The sequence below is a fragment of the Gopherus flavomarginatus genome, chromosome 2, assembly GCF_025201925.1.
Source record: "Gopherus flavomarginatus isolate rGopFla2 chromosome 2, rGopFla2.mat.asm, whole genome shotgun sequence".
In the NCBI taxonomy this organism is placed as follows: domain Eukaryota; kingdom Metazoa; phylum Chordata; order Testudines; family Testudinidae; genus Gopherus; species Gopherus flavomarginatus.
This window is the reverse complement of record NC_066618.1, coordinates 253,932,619-253,954,981: the sequence shown is the minus strand read 5'-3', so window position 1 is coordinate 253,954,981 and position 22,363 is coordinate 253,932,619. Positions and strand designations below refer to the sequence as shown.

General features: G+C 41.4%; 1 protein-coding gene across 3 annotated transcripts in view; it reads right to left on the bottom strand.

Moving 5' to 3' along the window:
* Positions 1–22,363, bottom strand: part of RIPK2 (receptor interacting serine/threonine kinase 2) — a 51,994-nt gene that overhangs the window by 23,427 nt on the left and 6,204 nt on the right. Inside the window, exons 2-4 of one of the 3 annotated variants that reach the window (XM_050940956.1) lie at positions 19,637–19,790; positions 9,966–10,121; positions 1,542–1,699 (exon numbers count right to left, since the gene is read on the bottom strand). In XM_050940956.1, the coding sequence (XP_050796913.1) occupies positions 1,542–1,699; positions 9,966–10,121; positions 19,637–19,790 (468 nt within the window). Of the gene's footprint in view, positions 1–1,541; positions 1,700–9,965; positions 10,122–12,413; positions 12,535–19,028; positions 19,107–19,636; positions 19,791–22,363 lie in introns of those variants that run through there. The other 2 variants (XM_050940958.1, XM_050940959.1) reach the window with 2 other exon arrangements.

Sequence of the window (22,363 nt, the reverse complement as noted above, 5' to 3'; positions counted from 1 at the left end):
TCTTCCTTTGGTTTTGGTTCTCTCCCTTCTTTCCACCTATGTTCTCAATTTCTTCTTCTCCTCCTCTTTCTGGACAATCTCTCCCTCGTTCCTTGTTCCCTCATTTCAAACCTCTTTTTCAGTCTAGTTTCCCTCTAAACTTACTCTTTCTTTCCCTTTACTCTCCCTCTCTTCTCTCTCTCCTAACCAACCTCTCTAGGCTCTCCCCCACTCTAACCAATACTGTCACATCCTTCTAAAACCATAAGCATAGACAGGGTCTGCTGCAATATTCACTCCCTCTCCTGCTCCTCCAATGAATTGCCTTGAGCTCCTGATTCTTCTCTCTTGCTCCACCCGCCCATACCTCTCAAAAGGGGAGAGTTACAGGGATAGTCTCTTGCCCTGATTTCTTGCTAGGAATGCCAGGTGCTTCCTCTGAATCTCAAGGGGAAGAGCTAATTATGAAAGTTAATGCTCTATCTTCCAGGAAGCCCAGGCTTTGTCTTGTCAGTTAAGTCTCTGAAACTGATTCATCTCCTATCACTGCATCCACACACCTACATGCAAGAGTCCCAAAGTGTCAGAAGTCCTAGATATTTTTAAAATATACGAAAATTATGCATCTGATGAAGTGGGTATTCACCCACGAAAGCTCATGCTCCAAAATGTCTGTTAGTCTATAAGGTGCCACAGGATTCTTTGCTGCTTTTACTGATCCAGACTAACATGGCTAGCCCTCTGATACGAAAATTATGGAATCCGTGACTGAAGTAGTAAAAATGCAGCCTTAATAGATATTCTTAAAAACTATGCTTGACTGCCAAAGGTCATCTGTCAACTGTTAACCATCCACTTCCTCAACTCAGTCCCCTTCTTGATTGTTTAGACAGGCTTTAAGTTGGTACCCTTCTGAGCTAACTTGTTTAGTATCTCTTACACTTAGAAAGCAACTGCTGTTGTTTCTTTTACAGGTAGCTATTACTCTATATGTGCCATTCAAAAGCTTACTGGAGTAGCTCTCCCTGGATTTCTGTATGATATATACTCCTATATGAATTTCTATTTGATGTATATTCTGTTTTTGCCTGTTCCTTCTCCTGACCTTTTGTAAGTTAATGCTTTTTCTCTCACCCCATGTTTGTCTTGCAAACTATATTAACCTCTGCACATAAGCCACAGTGATCTCTTAAGTAGGTGTGCATAGTTTGTTCACCTGGATGCTTGCACTTTCTTTTGCTACTCATTTGCTCCCTCCCCTCATCCATCCCGTTTTCAGCAGGGTAATTCTATTCCCTGCAAGCCCTGATTTGTGGGATGTTCAGAAAACTAAACAACATTGGGTTAACTCCAACGACTCCCCTTTTCTAGTTATCCTGGTTTTACCTGAATCTCTAGGTCATTATATTTGTCTTAGTGTTTGCTATGGAAAGAAGTTTTCAGAAGTTGTACTTTATCCATTCAGTCTCCCAAAATAACTTGTTCTGGTTCATTATAATCAAGTTCCTTGGACAATTTTTACTTTTCATTTTGCAGTACCACTGCAGGATAACAGGCAGTACCTGTATATATCATGCTTTACACTTGCACGGGTTTTCTGATTGGGATTATAGTCTTCAGGTGGCATGTAGATAATAGTCCCTCCCTCTGGCAGAGATTTGTCACCTCGGGATTGTGATGTGGACACCATGCGCCATTTCGATAAACCAAAATCCGCAATCTGGTAAAAAATAAAAATCTGTCATTCTGAGAGAGCAGCAGGTTCCATCTATGCACTGATGTTAGTGCAAGTTGTCAAAAATAGAACTGAATGAAGAGTTTGTATAAAAATTTCCGCATGAAATGAAAGCAGCTATGGTGTTCTGCTAGCTACAAAAACCACCAACCTTGATTTAGAAAATGTTTCCAAATCAGGGTTCATGTTGTCACCACAGTATTATTATTTATTAATTATTTGAATTACCGTAGCACTTAATAGCCATAGTTATGGATCAGGACCCCACTGTGCTAGGTGGTGTACAAAATAAATAGAATAAAAAGATGTTCCTTCCCATTGCTCCCCGTGGGCAACACCTCCCATGTAGTCCGTGATTTGGCTGTGGAATTCACCCTTGCTAAAAAAACTGCATTTCAGAATATCAGCTTTCATTTCCAAAGACCAAACACTTATGTTTCTAGCCCTTACGGTTGGAAAGAAAGTCTTGAAAACATTAATCAAATGTAAAACGATGCAGCACTATCCAAAAACAACAACTCAGAGAGTGGTGCAGTTCATGTCATCTCAATCAGAGCTCCTTGGACCAAGATGCCATAGAATTAATCATTTTGTCTGTGAAATTTGCCATTTTGCTGCAGACAAGAACCCAATATTTTGTTTGCTGTTTCCATGTCTGGCTGGGACATGCCTGAAACTGCTTCTTGTTCTCTATCCTTCCCTACAAGCGAAGAGTTAATTTGTTTGCAATGCATGCACCTGTGGTGAGGTGTGCACCTCACCCCTCCACTTGCCCTGAAGAGATTAATGGAAGCCAGATGGGCCAATTAATCTTTTAGTCCAAAAGGAAAGTGAACCTGTGTGGGAATAGGCAGGGGTTCTATAAAGCCAGGGAGCTGATAGTAGGAAAGACTGCAGGAAGGGAGTCTGCAGTCACTTTCTGGGAGAAGGGAAGCGTGTTGAGGGGGGGCTATCGAGACAAGTAGCCCACTATTGCTCCCTGGGAGGAAGGAGTAAAGAGACTGACAAACCCCAGAGAGTGGGGGAGTGCTGGGGTAGGAAGCAGCCCAGGGAACACGCAGCAAGGTTGGGGACTAAACAGACCTTGGCTGCATGTTGTAGGTCCCTGGGCTGGAACCCAGAGTAGAGAGTAGGCCCAGGTTCCTCTACCTGACACTGGGAAAGTGGCACTGGCAAGGGAGTGAACTGGAAGACTCCTTTGGCCACTATGGGATTGATAAGAAACTTTGGAAGACTAAACCCCAGAAGCGGGGAATGCTGAGCAACCTGGTCAGAGGCCGAGTCACAGAGAGGACAGCTGTGGCTCCTGAGAGTGAGAAGAGCAGCAGAAGAGAAACTGATGGGGTTTAACCACTAGAATGGGCGTTGCTGTGATTGAGCTAATCCCCAGAACTGCCAGGAGGTGGCATCACCCAGCAGTGAATATAGCAACCTGTCACAGCATCTCACACTGTTCCACTGAACCAGGCAGCAGGGGATCAGTGAGCAAGAGCTGGACTCCAGCTTCCAGCATGGGGGAGAGAGAACCAGAAGTGTAGGTTGTCCAGTTGAGATCCTAGAATACAGCACAGTGGCCAATGGGTGGGAATCCAAGGAGATGAAGCAAGCTACAGACTCCCCACTTTCCTGGTACACACATGAGAGGGAAAAAGAGTTCTGAGCAAGGCTGCCTGGACAACATTGCAACAACTAAGATCTATGGATATGAGTTTCCTGGAGAATACATGAGGGGCAAAAAAAGTCAAAAATAATTATTGACTGGTGTCATGTGACTGACTGGGCCATAGTTGGGTGTATTTATGTAGGACGGGTGGAAGTGAAGGAAGAATATTTAATTGGAACAGAAAAAATTAAGGTGCTTGTAATGGGCTTGATTTCACTGTGTCAGGGAGTACATGGCCTGTCTACAAGAGCTTTCTCCTGACTAGCTTTTGAGGTCATTGAGGGAGGAGGGAATGATTTTAAAACCAATTTGCATAATGCGCTTGTGTGTGTCTGGTCTCATTGTAATTCAACAGAAATCTTACTCATTTAGCAGATATCTGATGCAATCAGACGCACTGTATGACTGCATATTTTACATATGTTCAATACTTCCTTTTTTATAATACACAGCAGATGCATCTAATATTACTCCTTCCATTTTCTGCCAGTTATCAAAATCTTAATTTCACTCCACGCAAAAGTAGCTCAAATAATTAGAGAGCTATTTAATAAACAATGAACAATTAACCCCCAAATAAAGCATCTGTAGAAAAATTCATCTTAAAACATTAACTATCCAAATTTAATGCAAAGCATCTCCCGCAATTACTGTAATAGTAAATGTTCCAGATCGTCCAGTTCAAATTTTCAAACTGTTGATGAAAGGAAACAAAACTTAATCAAACTGTTTTTATTTCTACTCAAATTATAAAACTGACCAACAGTTTTCTCAACAAATGGATTCTTCATCACCAATACTTCCTTCTCTTTGCCTCTGAATTAAAGGTCCATAATAAACCATGAAAGTTAAGATGGTTGAGAAACAATTTCACGTATGTTTTGTTCTATTTTAAGGTGAATATACAGCCTAACAAGCAACCAAGGCCTTGATCATCCCCTCATCAATTCTCCTTCAGGAAGTATCTGCCAGGTAGGTTTCTCGCCTTCCCATACGATCCAAACCCAACATGTGCATATTTGAAGAGATGTTCTAAGGCTACATTAAGCACTGCTGAGTGAAGCAATTTGGAAGCAAGACAGTACATCACATATTACACTGTTGCTGGGAATGGGAAACCCGCCAGGGCCTACCTGAGCTCTTGACTTCAGAACTTGAGCAGTTCTTCGAAGGAGTTTCTACTCTGAAAGGACCACATTAAGGGTTATCCTCAAGGACTTTCATAGGAAAGTGTTAGCACTTCTGAATATTAGCCACTGCCTTTATTTCTTGCACTGCCTAATTACTTCTCTAATTTCTCTCTATTTTATAGACTCATAGACTCATAGGTCAGAAGGGACCAATCTGATCATCTAGTCTGACCTCCTGCACAAGGCAGGCCACAGAACCCCACCCATCCAATTTTATAACAACCCCTATCCCAGGACCGAGTTATTGAAATCCTCAAAAATGGTTTGAAGACCTCAAGCTGCAGAGACACCACCAGCAAGCGACCCGTGCCCCACGCTGCAGGGGAAGGCGAAAAACCTCCAGGGCACCTGCCAATCCGCCCTGGAGGAAAATTCCTTCCCGACCCCAAATATGGCGATCAGCTAAACCCTGAGCATGTGGGCAAGAGTCACCAGCTAGCACCCAAGAAGGAATTCTCTGCAGCAACTCAGTACCCATCGCATGCAACATCTCCCCGCAGACCATTGAGCAGACCTGTCTGGTGGTAATTCAAGATCAATTGCCCAAATTAACGATCCTATCATAACATCCCCTCCATATACTTATCAAGCTTTATCTTAAAGCCAGGAAAGTCTTTTGCCCCTACTACTTCCCTCGGAAGGCTATTCCAGAACTTCACTCCCCTAATGGTCAGAAACCTTCGTCTAATTTCAAGTCTAAACTTCCTAATATCCAGTTTATACCCATTCGTCCTCGTGTCTACATTAGTGCTAAACTTAAATAATTCCTCTCCCTCCCTAACGTTAACCCCCTTGATATATTTATATAGGGCGAGCATATCCCCCCTCAGCCTTCTTTTGGCCAGGCTAAACAAGCCAAGCTCTTTGAGTCTCCTTTCATAAGGCAGTTTTTCCATTCCTCGGATCATCCTCGTAGCCCGTCTCTGAACCTGTTCCAGTTTGAATTCATCCTTCTTGAACATGGGACACCAGAACTGCACACAGTATTCCAGATGGGGTCTCACCAACGCCGTATACAACGGTACTAACACATCCTTATCCTTGCAGGAAATACCCCGCCTGATGCATCCCAAAATCGCATTTGCTTTTTTAACAGCCGTATCACATTGGCGACTCATAGTCATCCTGCTATCAACCAGTACCCCAAGGTCCTTCTCTTCCTCCGTCGCTTCCAACTGATGCGCCCCCAACGTATATCCAAAATTCTTCTTATTAATTCCTAAATGCATGACCTTGCACTTTTCACTATTGTATTTCATCCTATTTCTATTACTCCAGTTTACAAGGTGGTTCAGATCTTCCTGAATAGTATCCCTGTCCTTCTCCGTGTTAGCAATACCCCCCAGCTTCGTGTCATCCGCAAACTTTATTAGCACATTCCCGCTCTTTGTGCCAAGGTCAGTAATAAAAAGGTTAAATAAGATCGGTCCCAAAACCGATCCTTGAGGGACTCCACTGGTGACCTCCTTCCAGCCCGACAGTTCACCTTTCAATACGACCCTCTGGAGTCTCCCCTTTAACCAGTTCCTTATCCACCTTACAACTTTCATATTCACTCCCAGCTTTTCCAATTTAACTAACAGCTCCGTGTGCGGAACCGTGTCGAACGCCTTACTGAAATCTAGGTAAATTATATCTACCGCATTTCCTTTATCTAAGTAATCCGTCACCTTCTCAAAGAAGGAGATCAGATTGGTTTGGCACGATCTACCTTTAGTAAATCCGTGTTGCAATTCGTCACAATTACCATTGACCTCTATGTCCTTAACTACTTTCTCCCTTAAAATTTTTTCCAAGACCTTACATACTACAGACGTCAAGCTAACAGGCCTATAATTACCCGGATCACTCTTATTCCCTTTCTTAAAAATAGGAACTACATTAGCAATCCTCCAGTCATACGGCACAACCCCCGAGTTTATCGATTGCCTAAAAATTCTTGCTAACGGGCTCGCAATTTCACGCGCCAGTTCCTTTAATATCCTCGGGTGGAGATTGTCCGGGCCCTCCGACTTCGTCCCATCGAGCTGTTCAAGTACGGCCTCTACCTCAGTTGCAGTAATATCCACTTCCATATCCACATTCCCGTTTATCATCCCTCCATCGTCGCAAGGTTCCTCACTAGTCTTATTAAAAACCGAGGCAAAGTACTTGTTTAGATGTTGGGCCATGCCTAGGTTATCCTTAACCTCCATTCCATCCTCAGTGTATAGCGGCCCCACTTCTTCTTTCTTTGTTTTCTTCCTATTTATGTGGCTGTAGAACCTTTTACTATTGGTTTTGATTCCCTTTGCAAGTTCCAGTTCAATGTGGCTTTTAACCTTCCTCACTTTATTCCTACATGTTCTGACCTCAGCAAGGTAGCTTTCTTTACTGATCCTGCCTTCCTTCCACTCCCTGTAAGCTTTCTGCTTTTGTCTAATCCCCTCTCTGAGTTGCTTGCTCATCCAGTTTGGCCTACAACTCCTGCCCATGGTTCTTTTCCCCTTTCTCGGGATGCAGGCTTCCGACAGTCTCCGCAGCTGTGACTTAAAGTAATTCCAGGCCTCCTCCACATTTAAATCCACTAATTCCTCCGTCCAATCCACTTCCCTAACTAATTTCCTTAACTCTTCAAAATTAGCCCTCGAGAAGTCAAAAACCCTAATCGCAGATCTACATTTGTTTATCCTTCCATCTAGTTTGAACTGAATCAGCTCATGATCACTCGAACCAAGGTTGTCCCCTACCACCATTTCTTCTACGAGGTCCTCACTGCTCACCAACACCAAGTCTAAAATGGCATCCCCTCTTGTAGGTGCTTCAACTACTTGATGAAGAAATCCATCCGCTATCACATCCAGAAAAATCTGACCCCTATTATTCGTGCAAGTACTCGTCCTCCAGTCTATATCCGGGAAGTTGAAGTCCCCCATAATCACACATTTCCCCTTTGTGTTTACTTCATTAAAGACATTAAAGAGGTCTCTATCCATATCCCAATCTGATCCCGGCGGTCTGTAGCACACCCCAAGCACTATCTCAGGGGAAGCTCTAGTTGCTTTTTTACCCAGCGTGATTTTTGCCCAGACGGACTCTGTCTTATCCATTCCATCGCATCTTATTTCGCTACATTTAATTTCATCATTGATGTACAATGCTACTCCACCACCTTTGCCTTTCTTCCTGTCTTTTCTGAACAGCACATAGCCTTCAATACCCGTGCTCCAGTCATGAGTACTATTCCACCAGGTTTCGGTAATCCCTATAATATCCGGCTTCACTTCCTGCACGAGTAACTCCAGTTCCTCCATCTTGTTACCTAGGCTCCTCGCATTAGTGTACAAACCTTTTAATTTTCGGCGTTTGGCGTCAGTGACATTATTTCCCCTGTCGTGCACAAACTTTCTACCACCAGCATCACCCGTTACTCTGGTTTCTACTCCACTATTCCTCCTTGGATCAAATCTTGGGGCCGCAAGGGTATCCCCGCTCACTTTGTTTACTTCCCTCTCCAGGTTATATTCCGGCGTGGAGATCTCCTGAACATTTCCCAACCATCTCCCCCAACTTTCTAGTTTAAAGCCCTCTTGATGAGGTCGGCGAGCCTCCATCCTAGAATTCTATTTCCCTCCTTGCTGAGATTTTGTTAACATGAACTAACATTTTGCTTATCTTAACACTGTCTTATTATAGTACCTCCAACCACTCTTCTCTGTAACTAAACCTGTGAAATCACGACTACTTTTATGTTAATTTTGATGAGAATTTGGTTATTTTCCCTAGGTATAATCCCTTCAGATATCCACAGGTTCATCTCAGTTAAATTTCTCATTTACTAACTTTAATTTATTTAATCTGTATGGCATACTGCATAGGCCAACATTATGGAAAGCATGTATGCTGCTAAAGGCCAGAAATCTGTAATTGGATTGGTGCAAGACAACCCATTTCTGTGTGGAACTTCCCTGAAGATGATGAGGCTCTGCCTTCAAAGACACAACTGCAGGACTGGAGTATAAGTTTGTCCCTTCCTATCCTCATTCCTTGTCTGTAATATTAAACACACTTCAGTTCCGTTATGTGTAAGGAGACTGTTGTTCCCTTACTAAAACTCAGTGGGGTGTTTTGGGTGGCTAGCTCCCAGTACTAAAAGTAAGGAGAAGGGTTGATGGGAAATCAGGACCCTGAGACTGACAGCCCCCAGGAACAATGGTGAGAGGCCAATGCTCCAGGTCAGCCTGATGGACAGGACGGGCAGGCTAATCTGGGAATCAGGAGGCCAGGGGATCCTGTCCTCCATGTGAGCTAGAATTGCCTGGGTCAGACAGAGTGAGGCCAAGTTAAGGAGAAAGCAGGGCCCAAGCAGAGCTGGGGAACAGAGCTGTGCCACTGAGAGGGGCCAGAAAAGCAGCCCAGGAAGCAGGTCAGAGCTGGGAGCAGAGTCACAGATGCAGCGCACAGAGCAGACCTGTGCTGGGAGAAGAGCTCAGCAACCAGAGCCAGAGAAGCAGCCCAGGGAGCTGGAGGCAGAGCAGCAGCAGTAGCTGCGCTCAGGCAGCAGAGTGGTGGAGCTGGAGCTGAGGCAGCAGAGTGGAGTTGTAGCTGAGGCAGAGACGCTGGAGCAGTCCGGAGATGGGTGTGCTGAGCAGCTGGGGAGAGCAAGGGGGGCCCTGGGTAGCAAGCCCAGCGCAGGGAGGTGCCCCCAGCCAAGGTGCCTGGCAGGCCACACTTGGAGGATTGTAACCCCAAGAGGGTGGGGGCGACGCTGGGAAGAAGAGTCCCGCAACCTAGAACCTGAGAGTGCGTGGCTACAAGCAGAGCAAGTGTCCGACTCACAGCATCCCTGCAGCACAGCCAGGGCCTGAGGAGGCCTGGGAATATGAGGAACAGATTGAACTGCCCTTACATTCCAGAGATGCTGGCTGCGATGTCCCTGTGCCACAGAGTGGGGTGACGGGTTTTCTTTTAACCTTTTCCATTTTTTCCTTATTTTTTTCAATTGATTGCTGTTTAATAAAATGTATTTTCTTTGAACTGTAGTAATGTCATGATCAGTGGGTCAGGGAAGCATCCACTGCAGAAAGAGCACCCCAGAGTGGGGACACCCTAGCCCCTGCCCTAAGTGACCATGACAAGGTTGGGGGTCGAGCCCCCCAGGAATCCTGGGCTCAGCCTTGTTGGGCTTATGAGGACTCTGCCGCACAGGAGAGTGGAAGGGGAGCCCTTGAGGTCAGGCAGGCCTCTGGGTAAAAAGTGGGAGCGAGGACTTGGATCCTTTCGCTAGCTCACTTCACCGAGGTAGCCAGGAAAGTTCCCCACAATAGCAGGACACAGCCCCACAATAGCAGGACCATTGCCCCTGTGTACGTATGCTCACTGAAGAGGAATATAGGGACTAAAATAACCAGGACCTTACCTTAACGTGAAACTCGCTATCCAGTAAAATATTTTGGGTCTTCAAATCATGGTGCAGCAATGGAGGACTCATATTGTGCAGATAATTCACTCCCAAAGCAATTTCATACAGAATACGGAATCGCAGTGACCACGCAATGTCAGGATATGCATTTTTCTACCAAAGAAAAAAGAAAACCAAAAAAATCACAATATGATCATTCATTTAAATATTCTAACAACAATCTTTGAGTCAGAGGAGACGTACTTTGAAAAGAGGATTTTTTACATCTTTTATTCACAAATTTAAAAAGTGACAAATCACAGTGATTGGTGTTAATTTATATTTGTTTTAACATTATGAACTATTTAATCACTCAATAGTATGTTCCTGTTCTTTACTCTATCAATTCACAATCATTATATATGCTGTTACTAATACACATATTGTATGACTTTGCAATGATAAAGTTCTAGATAAGATTTAGATATTATCATTAACAGATTCAGAGTGCTTTACGTAAGTGGTCAAGTATCTTCTTAAACCGCTCTATTCCATTGCAGAACACAGGGTCTTAACCACTGCCTTCCACCTCTGTTGGTCTCCTCCTTCAGTCTTAGTTTTCAATTCTGCTTATATTATGTAGTTCAATGTTATTGTTGGTCTACCTCATTGCCTCTTGCCCTAGGGGTTACAATCCAATTCCTGTCTTACGTTATTTAGTTTTCTAACTCTATGTACTAGCTATCTCCATTTTCGTTCCAGAATTTCTTGTCCTAGCGGCTTCTGTTTTATCCTCTTCCAGAATTCTTTATTTGTGACTCTTCTTCCCCCAGCCATCTGATACTGAGGATTATTCTGTCAGCTGTTTATTAAAACTTGGAATTTAGATAGTGAAGTCTTAAATCTCCAAGTTTCAGCACAATATAGTAAGACCAGCTTTACAATAGTGTTAAATATTCAAAGTTTTTAGTTTGGAAGCAAGATTTCTGTTTCTCCAGATTGGCTTTAGAGTTACAAAGGCATGTCTGGCTCTTGATACTCTGGTTTTAATGTTTTTATCTGCTCTACCTGTTGTGTCACAGATCAGGGCATTTTCCTGTTTCCTCTCAGTGGTCCAGCCAGGGTACCCACTGTCAGGCTTGCAGCTCCCCAGCCAGTGCCTTTCTTGGGTGGAGACCTATATCTCACTCCCTTCTGACTAGGGTATTTCCAGGCTGAGAAGTTCCCAGCCTTCACTGTGTTATTCCCAGCCCGTGGTCGTAATTTACCACACAGTTCTTTTTAAGCAAGCCTATTTTATTCTTAAGGTAAAAAACATTACTCAGAATATGTTAAAAATAATAAAATTACATGCATGCTAATACAATTACCAGAGATCACCCTAACCCTAACATGGGTTCTGGCATTCACCAACCTCCCAAAGAGGTTTCTCTCGTTTTAAGTTCATCATAGCTTCAGCTCAGAACAAGCACACAGTCTTATGGGTCCTCAGTAGGCTAAGTCCTTTCAATCCTTCCTTAAACAATGGACCAGAGATCCTGTCTATTTGCTGGACCAGGAAGAAGGGCCTGGACCAGGATAGTCATCCAAAAGTGTTTTCTTTGTCTATTGGTCCATGGAAAATCCATTTTCAACTAGTATATGCAGACCTCACTAAGGGGTCAGTTCAAAGGGGCTCATAACCTAAGGAATTACATTAGCATCCCCCTCCTCCTAGAGGAGTGACCTACAATTCCAAAGTAAATATGCACAACTGCATTTTTAATACAATGGACTCCCAAAGTATCAAACATAATTCAATCAAATTTACAGAATTAAGTTAAACCTTAGCCTAATTCCATAAGGACTGTGCAGGATATTGTCAGTCTGCTGCATGTTGTACTTACAATGCCATCAAGATATGTGAAATATTGGACCTTTTTTGTGTCAGTCCCAGAAAATGTTATTGGTGTTGTGTGTTGATTCTTATGGTTTTAGTTTTCTCAGTATTTATTTTCAACCTTATTAATTGTGCATAAGCCTGGAGATCATTTGTTTCGGCTTGCATGTCTCTATGGGTAAGTGATAGCATGTTGATGTCATCCACAAAGTCAAGTTGGTCTAACTTCTGTTTGAAAATTCATTGTATGTCCTTTCATTGTTCTGTACTCCCTCTCACTACCCAATCCACTATCAGTAAAAAAAATTCTAGGTGCATAAGACATCCTCGCCTGATGCCCAGAGTGACTTTGAATGGTTTAGTCAGTTCGCTATTATGTAGTACTTGACATGTCATATTTTCATAGAAGCTCTGAATGAGCCTCACAAATTTTGGAAGGATTCCATAGTGGTGTAGCAATTTCCATAAAACAGTTCTATCCATTATACCAAAAGATTTTTGGAAATCTAAAAAATTAATATAAAGTGGTGATTGTCATACAATCAACAGTTCTATGTTGATACATAAGATTATTATTTGATATGTACCTGATTTATCCTGTCTGAACCGTGCCTGTATCTTGAATCTACAGAGGATGTGAGCTTTTTAGGTGACAAATCTGTGGAACTGTCCCAGATGTCAATAGGGGAGGTTTTGGAATAAGCTGATAAATTAAATAGTAGAGCTGTCAAATATTTTTTTTAAAAATCTCAATTAACCAAGTTTTTAAAAAAATTGTGATTAATAGCAGTTTTAACAACACTGTTAAACAATAGAATATCATTTAATTCAATATTTGTGGATGTTTTCTACATTTTCAAATATATTGATTTAAATTACAAAACAGAATACAAAGTGTATTGTTGTAGCCGGCATTGCAAGGTATTTACATGCCAGATTTGCTAAACAGTCCTATGCCTCTGCTTCAACTGCCATTCCAGAGGACATGTTTCCATGCTGCTGACAGGTTCTGCTTGATAATGATCCAAAGCAGTGCAGACTGACGCACGTTCGTTTTCATCATCTGAATCAGATGCCACCAATAGAAGGTTGATTTTTCTTTTTTGGTAGTTCTGGTTCTGTAGTTTCCAAATCAGAGTGTTGCTCTTCAAGACTTCTGATAGCATGCTCTACACTTCGTCTCTCTCAGATTTTTGGAAGGCATTTCAGATTCTTAACTTTGGGTTGAGTGCTGTAGCTACCTTTAGAAATCTCATATTGATATCATCTTTGCATTTTGTCAATTCTGCAATGAAAGTGTTCTTAAGTCGAACAACTTACGTTTGAGTCATCATCTGAGACTGCCATAACATGAAATATATGGCAGAACGCAGGTAAATTCATGGAGCAGGAGACATACATTAATTAACACATTTTTTTTTAACGAGAGTCATCAGCATGGACGCATGTCCTCTGGAATGGTGGTCAAAACATGAAGGGGCATACAAATGTTTAGCATATATGACATAAATACCTTGCAACACCAGCTACAAAAGTGCCATGTGAACACCTGTTCTCACCTTTAGGTGACATTGTAAATAAAAAGCAGGCAGCATTATCTCCCATAAATATAAACAAACTTGTTTGTCTTAGTGATTGACTGAACAAGAAGCAGGATTGAGTGGACTTGTGGGCTATAAAATTTTAGAGTTTCTGAGTGCAGTTAGGTAACAATTCTACATTTGTAAATTGAACATTCATGGTAGGGACTGCTTTACAGTACTTGTATGAGGTGAATTGAAAAATACTATTTGTTTCTTTTACAGTGCAAATATTTGTAATCAAATATATAAAATGATCACTGTACACTTTGTATTCTGTGTTGTAACTGAGATCAATATATTTGAAAATGTAGAAAAAATATTTATAAAAAAACCAATTGGCATTTTATTATTGTTTAACAGTGCGATTAATATTTTGAATTGAGTTAATTTGTTTGGAATTAATTGCTTGAGTAAACTGCGATTAATGGATAGCCCTATTAAATAATAACAAGTCACCAGGATAAGATGGTATTCACCCAAAAATTCTGAAGGAACTGAAACATGAAATTGCAGAACTACTAACTGTGGTATGTAACTTATCATTTAAATCAGTTTCTGTACCAGATGACAGGAGGATAGTAATGTTACACCAATTTTTAAAAAATGCCCCAGAGGCTATCCTGGCAATTACAGGCCGGTACACCTAACTTCAGTATCTCACAAATTGGGTGAAACTATAGTAAATAACTGAATTATCAGACACATACATAAATACACGTTGTTGGGGAAGAGTGAACATGACTTTTGTAAAGAGAAGTCATGCCTCACCAATCAATTAGAATTATTTGAGGGGGTCAACAAGCATGTGGACAAGAGGGATATAGTGGATATAGTGTACTTAAATTTTCAGAAAGCCCTTGACAAGGTCCCTCACCAAAGGCTCTTAAGCAAACTAAGCAGTCATGAGATAAGAGGGAAGGTCCTCTTATGGATCAGTAACTGGCTAAAAGATAGAAAACAAAGGGTAGGAATAAATGGACAGATTTCAGAATGGAGAGAGGTAAATAGAGGTGTCCTCCAGGGATCCAGCGCTGCTCAACATATTCATAAATGATCTGGAAAAGGTGGCAAAACGGTGAGGTGGCAAATTTTGCAGACGATACAAAATTACTCAAGGTAAGTCCAAAGCAGACTGAAGAGTTACAAAGGGACCTCACAAAACTGGGTGACTGGGCAACAAAATGGCAGATGAAATTCCGCACTGATAAATGCAAAATAATGCACACTGGAAAACAACCCCAAGAATACATACAAAATGGTGGGGTCTAAATTTAGCTGCTGCACTCAAGAAAGATCTTGGAGTCATCGTGATTAGTTCTCTGGAAACATCTGCTCAATGGGCAGCCTCAGGCAAAAAAAACTAATAGAATGTTAGAGACTATTGCTAAAGGGATAGATAATAAAACACAAAATCATAACGCCACTATTTAAATCCGTGGTACATCCAGACATTGAATACTGCCTGTAGTTCTGGTTACCCCATCTCAAAAAGAGATATTAGAATTGGAAAAGGTACTGAGAAAGGCAACAAAAATGATTAGGGGTATAGAACAGCTTGCATATGAACAGAGGTTAAAAAGACGGGGACTTTTCAGCTTGAAAAAGAGATGAGTAAGAGATGATCAAATCTATGAAATCGTGACTGTGGAGAAAGTGAATAATGAAATGTTATTTACACCTTCACATAACACAAGAACCAGCGGTCACCCAATGAAATTGATAAGTAGCAGGTTTAAAGCAAACAAGTACTTTGCACAACACAGTGTCAACCTCTGGAACTCCTTGCCAGGGGGTGTTGTGAAAGCTAAAACAATAATGAAGTTCAAAAAAGAACTAGATAAATTCATGGAGGATGGGTCCATCAATGGCTATTAGCCAAGATGGTCAAGGATGCAACCGTATGCTCTGGGTACTATTAGCCTCTGATTGCCAGAAGGAGGGAGTGGATGATAGGGGATAAATTATTGCCTATTCTGTTCATTCCCTCTCAAGCATCTGGCATTGGCCACTGTTGGAAAACAGGATATCGGACTAGATGGATCATTGGTCTAACCCAGTATGACTCTTCTTATGCACTGATTTATTTATTTTGCCCAGAATAATAAATGTAAATACCTTACCTGTGAAAGATATCCATTCAATGCCCCTCCAGTTTTTACACTGAAGTTTTCTCTCTTTGGCAGCTTCACTATATGACCTCTTTTCCACTGATTTGGCAACTTTTCTTCTTTCCATATATTTTGTAAGAGGCCTATCAAAATGTCTACTGTTTTCCTCAAGTCTGCCTTAAGAACCTCTGTTGGAATGTTACCTGGACCTGGTGCCTTTCCATTTTTAACTGATTGACTGCCCTCTCTATTTCTACACTGGTGATAGGTTCTAGTTTGATGTCCAGATCTTCTCCTTCCTCTATATCTGGGGGGTATGCCCACTGGCTCACCATTCAGCAGTTGAATAAAGTACTGCCTCTATACATTGAATTGTTTTGATGTCTTTATCATTATGTTGCCCTTGTTGTCTTGAATTGGTCAGTTGGTATTTGTTTTTCCTCTTGATAACTACTGAATGATGTTGTATACTGTCTTCATATCATTTTGTGCTGCCGTGGTCTGTGCGTCTGTTGCCACTTTATCTATAAGTTCTCATTTGTCTTTCCTAGCACTCATGTTGGCCCCTGTGCTCTTTATGGTATATTCCTCCGAGAGAGAGTGAGAGTGTTTATGTATATGTCTGTGTCTGTTTTCTTGGTCTTGCTTGATTTAGTTTATTTAATTTGGTATCTTTTATTTCTTGTCATATATCCTCAGATAACCATTCACTGTGGTGTTTCTTCCTGAATCCCAGCATTTCTTCAGAAGTTTTAGTGATAGTTTCCTTTACCCATTTCCATTTGCCTTCTACTGTTCCATCATCTTCAAGCACCTGTTAATGGAGTTCTAAACTCTGGTTACATTGTCATCTGTTTTAGGTTGGTGATGTTATAATGTTGTTATAGCTGTTGTTCAGACATCTTTATTTTTATTCTCAAAATATCTACCACTAATTCATGGTCTGTCCCCATACCTGCCCTGTTCCTTCTATGTACATCTTCTAACGTTCTTCTTCATTTAAGCCACATTGTAATGTGATCCATTTGGTTCTCTGTTCGGTGACCTGGTGACCTCCAAGTTATCTTAGTAATACTACAGTGAAGGAAAATATTTCCTCCAATGATCAGGCCATTTGTTTCACAAAAATCAGCAAACACTTTGCCACTTTCTTTCCACTGATGCCTTGTTTCTGTAAAATAGCTTCCCTGACAGTGTTATTGCTCCCTACTTTAGCATTCATGTCTAGGTCAAAGGATAAGAGCCAGACTTAAGCCCACTTGCTAGTAAGCCACTACTGTAAGAAACAAAGTTGTTAGAGAAATCTGCGCTACCCGTCAATTCACCAATTCAATCCAACTCAACCCCATTCAAATAGACTTACGAGAGATGATGGCATGAAAAGGCCAAACACACAAGGAAGTTACTCCGCTGATGAATTTTCTCTCTCCTAAATTGGTATGCAGAATGTGCGGGGTGAAGGGACGTACCTTTCTACTAGCCACAAGGAGGTTAACAAGCTCCTCTGGGCCTGTGCTGCTCTAATGAGGTGCAGCTGTTCCTGGAGGAGAAGGGGCTTATTAGGGGAAGCCTACCATAGGAAGGGACGGTGACCAGGGAGAGGCTGTGAGTAACCGAGGCAGGCCGGGTGAAGAACAAACAGTCACAGAACAGAGCCGCCCCGGCTGACAGCCAAGTAACACACCCCAGAAAGAAAGGTGGAGGATATAAACCTTATGTAGGCGCAATAAACTTTCAGAAACTGAGCATGTAAAGACCTATCCAGGGACTGTCTGAAAGGCTGACCACTGTTTCAGCCAGACCCTCCTCTAACAAGGAGCAGGGACAAAGAAGAACCAGCCCTCTGCCAGGGAGCAATTACCCCCAGAAAACTCGCCTAAGGGCAGCCACTGGGGGAGCAGAGAGAGTAAACCAAGGACAGTGGGACCTGGGGGAGGGGGGAAAATGTGTCTAGGGAGTGCTACCCCTCCTATATGTGGATACTATAAGCCTAGAAAAGTGGTCCAAATAACAGAAATTGACAGATATAAACTAGATATACTAGGCCTAAGGGAAATGAGACAAATACCTTTCGTCAACTGAACACATCTTACTATATTCTGGGCAACCAAATGCCAGTGACATACGCAGAGATGGCAAAGGTTTTATATTATCAAAAGAGGGCAACCAAAAGCCTGACAGAATGGGCACAAGTTCTGGAAAGGATTATAACAGTACAATTTACATCCAAGTTTCAGAAAGTGCCCATTATTTTGTGCTCCAACAAATCAAGCTAGCCAAGAGGAAAAAAGAAAACTTCTACTTGTGGCTACAGAAAATAATACACAATATTCCAAGAAGAGATGTCTTCCGAGTAAAAGCAAGTATAATATCCCCATTTTACAAATGGGAAAGCAGAGGAACAGACAAAATGACATGTCCAAGGTCACCCAGCAGGCCAATGGTAGTTGCAAAAAGAGACCTGAGATCCTCTAAGTCCCAATCGAATGCCCTGTCCGTCAGACAATACTGCCTCCCAGTGATGCTAGACTACCCTAAAACTAAACACAAACACTATCTTTTAAAAATGTTATGATTGAATTTCTCAGCTTTTGTGGGTATGTTTCACAAACTGAATATGAAAGTTCAATCCTTCATTTTAAAAAAGCACAACTGAGTGACTGAAAGACATGCTTGTTATAGTTTTGCAATTTTGGACTTACCAGTTTGAGTCATAGTGTTCTTTTAAAAGACTATTCGCAGTAAAAAGAAAATGAATGCACATTATTCACATGAATGAATTACTCCTGCCAAAAAATTAATTAAATTCCACACCAAAAATTAAACTCTGTGCACAATATTTTAAAATTCTACAAAATTCTGGATATTTTGTCAAAATAACACAATATAACCACATCAGTTTCAATTATTTTGGTAATTTATTTCAAAATACTTCTCAGTAAGCATGTCTGTAATGATACAGACAACAACAAAAAAATTCAGGAAATGATTTTTTGACAAGTAGATTCCTTACTAGGCATATAAAAACAGAACTTTGAGTAATTCATTTAAACTACACTACAGAAACATATTTCCCACACCCCTCAGAAGCAGTGCAAAGGCTTAGGGAAGTCGAGGTAATGGAGGAATTGAGAGAGAGGGAAAGAGCCTGGGAGTGAACCTGGAGGGTTGTTGGTGGTAGAAGTATGGAAAAGGTTTGTTTTTTTTTGGGGGGGGGGAAGAGGAAGGATTGTTAGGGAGTTGGGGAGCCTCCTCCATGCAGATTCTGGCTGACCCCTAGCCTCTCCCAATCAGTCAGGCACATCTGCCTCTATCTCTGTATATTGCCTATGCCCTGTCCCTATGTGGCCATGCAACCTCCATGCCCCTACCTCAAAGCTGTCACTATATTAGCTCCTGAGCCTGCGTCCCAGTCTGTTTCCTACCCCTGCCCCATCAGCCCTTCTGAACCCCAGTCTGTGACCCCCAGCAACCCTGTGTGCCATACCCTGTCCCATCTGTGCATCCTCACCTGGCGCCGCTGTAAGGAATGCAGCTGCCAAATGACTGCCCTTTCTTCTGGTGCTGTAGCAGCCCCGGGTGGCCGAAAGGCATAACTGCAGAGCCTCTCCAGCAGAATCTATATTCTGCGGAGAAAAAAAATCTGATGGGGGGGTGGGGAGAGGAGGGCATGAATTCTGCACGTGCGCAGTGGCGCAGGATTCCCCCAGGAGTAATGAATAAATGCATGCATGCACAAGAAAGGCCAGAGATTCTGAAATCAGTACAGAAATGAGTACAGCTATGTGAGCTCTCATTGAGTTTCTAATTACTTGCAAATCACAGCTGATTGTTTTTAACTTAGCATTCATTTCCCTGTAATTTCTCTAAAGCCCCAAATACTGCAACTGTCTTAATAGGAGTAGACTGCTGCACCCAAACAAGGCCCCACTGACTTTAAAGGGGCTCTTCATAGATGTAGTCTGCCTGCACAGAGTAAATTGCAGGCTAGAACCCAATATTTTTTTCCATTAAAAAAATGTATACGACTTAATTTCCTCACGCATGCAAAACAGACCATTTAACAACAACAACTTGAAGTGACACACAAAAAGCTTTAGAAAAACACCATACACTTACCCCATGTATAAGTTGGTTTAATGAACCATTTGTCATGTATTCAGTCACTATTCCCAGAAATTCAGGCTCATTGCAAATTCCCAAAATTGGTAGAATGTAACTGAACCTGGCTTTGTGTAAAATCTCCGCTTCTTTTAAGAGATTGGTTCTTTCACTGCAAGAAAAAAAATTAAACGACTAAATCAGTGCTAAGAAACATGCAATTATGATTTAGTTCATTTAAATATATTATGTTTACTTTTAAGGTAACAAAAGAAATACACAGATGAAAGGTACTCTGAATTAGCTTTACAAAATTAAGATCTCACTATACGAAAACACTGACAGTACTACAATTTATTTTTTACTGGACTGTTGTATACAATTATCATAAAATACTTCACAACAGATTACAATCTATAGATACAAATACATGTAAACCTGACGGGTTATGTTTTAGTACACAGTAGCATTGATAGATATGCCACAGCAGGAATTAATTTTTTCAGCAAGAATAATTGTGCCTTGCCGTGGCAGGTTGTCTTTCTGGTATTTATACTCTCGGGTGTATTTCAATAATACTTGAAACATGGGTAATACAGTGGGTGCCCTTAATATTTCCAAATGTATCACTCTAGTGACAATTAGTATCTCCTTGTATTTTTGGCATATTGTGGTACCACAATAACTACAAATAGGAATTTTCAATTATATTCATTGCTTGTTGGGAAAGCCGACTGCTGCAGAGGAGCATGTGGATCGGACACAGACTTCTCTTAGAGGAAAGTCTGATGATAGGGAATCTCCAGGTTACAGTCAGGAACAGAGGATGGAAGAGGATAATGTAAGGGCCGGATCAGATGATAAACAGTCACATAAAGAAGAATCTAGCACATCAGAAAAGGGCAGACAAATAAACAGGGACAAGTTTTTAAAGTGCGTGTACACAAATGCTAGAAGTCTAAATAATAAGATGGGTGAACTAGAGTGTCTTGTGATAAAGGAGGATATTGATATAATAGGCATCACAGAAACCTGGTGGACTGAGAGGAATCAATGGGACACATTTTGGGGTACAAAATATATCGGAAGGACAGAACAGGTCATGCAGGGGGAGGAGTGGCACTATATGTGAAAGAAAATGTAGATTCAAATGAAGTAAAAATCTTAAGTGAATCCACATGTTCCATAGAATCGCTGTGGATAGAAATTTCATGCTCTAATAAAAATATAACATTAGGGATCTATTATCAACCACCTGACCAGGACAGTAATAGTGATGATGAAATGCTAAGGGAAATTAGAGATGATATCAAAATTAAGAACCCAATAATAGTGGGGGATTTCAATTATCCCCATATTGACTGGGAACATTTCACTTCAGGATGAAATCTAGACATAAAATTTCTCGATACTTTAAATGACTGCTTCATGGAGCAGCTGGTACGGGAACCCAAAAGGGGAGAGGCAACTCTAGATTTAATCTTGAGTGGAGCGCAGGATCTGGTCCAAGACGTAACTATAGCAGGATCACTTGGAAAGAGTGACCATAATACAATAGCATTCAACATCCCTGTGGGGGGAAGAACACCTCAACAGCCCAACACTGTGGCATTTAATTTCAAAAGAGGGAACTATACAAAAATGAGAGGGTTGGTTAAACAAAAGTTAAAAGGCACAATGACTAAAATGAAATCTCTGCAAGTTGCAAGGGCCCTTTTTAAAGACACCATAATAGAGGCCCAACTTAAATGCATACCCCAAATTCAGAAACACAGTAAAAGAACTAAAAACACTGTGGCTTAACAACCATGTAAAAGAAGCAGTGAGAGAGAAAACAACTTCCTTTAAAAAGCGGAAGTCAAATCCTAGTGAGGCAAATAGAAAGGAGCACAGACACTGCCAGCTTAAGTGCAAGAGTGTAATAAGAAAAGCCAAAGAGGTGTTTGAAGAATGGCTAGCCAAAAACTCCAAAGGTAATAACAAAATGTTTTTTAAGTACATCAGAAGCAAGAAGCCTGCTAAACAACCAGTGGGGCCCCTTGACGATCGAAATACAAAAGAAGCGCTTAAAGACGGAGAAACTAAATGGATTCTTTGCTTCAGTCTTCATGGCTGAGGATGTTAGGGAGATTCCCAAACCTGAGCCGGCTTTTGTAGGTGACAAATCTGAGGAACTGTCACAGATTGAAGTGTCACTAGAGAAGGTTTTGGAATTAATTGATAAACTCAACATTAACAAGTCACCGGGACCAGATGGCATTCACCCAAGAGTTCTGAAAGAACTCAAATGTGAAGTTGTGGAACTATTAACTAAGGTTTGTAATCTGTCCTTTAAATCGGCTTTGGTACTCAATGACTGGAAGTTAGCTAATGTAACACCAATATTTAAAAAGTGCTCTAGAGAGGTGATCCCGGCAATTACAGAACGGTAAGTCTAACCTCGGTACTGGGCAAATTAGTCGAAACAATAGTTAAGAATAAAATTGTCATATAGAAAAACAAACTGTTGAGCAATAGTCAACATGGTTTCTGTAAAGGGAAATCGTGTCTTACTAATCTATCAGGGTTCTTTGAAGGGATCAACAAACATGTGGAGAAGGGGGATCCAGTGGACTTAGTGTACTTAGATTTCCAGAAAGCCTTTGACAAGGTCCCTCACCAAAGGCTCTTACGTAAATTAAGCTGTCATGATATAAAAGGGAAGGTCTTTTCATGGATTGAGAACTGGTTAAAATACAGGGAACA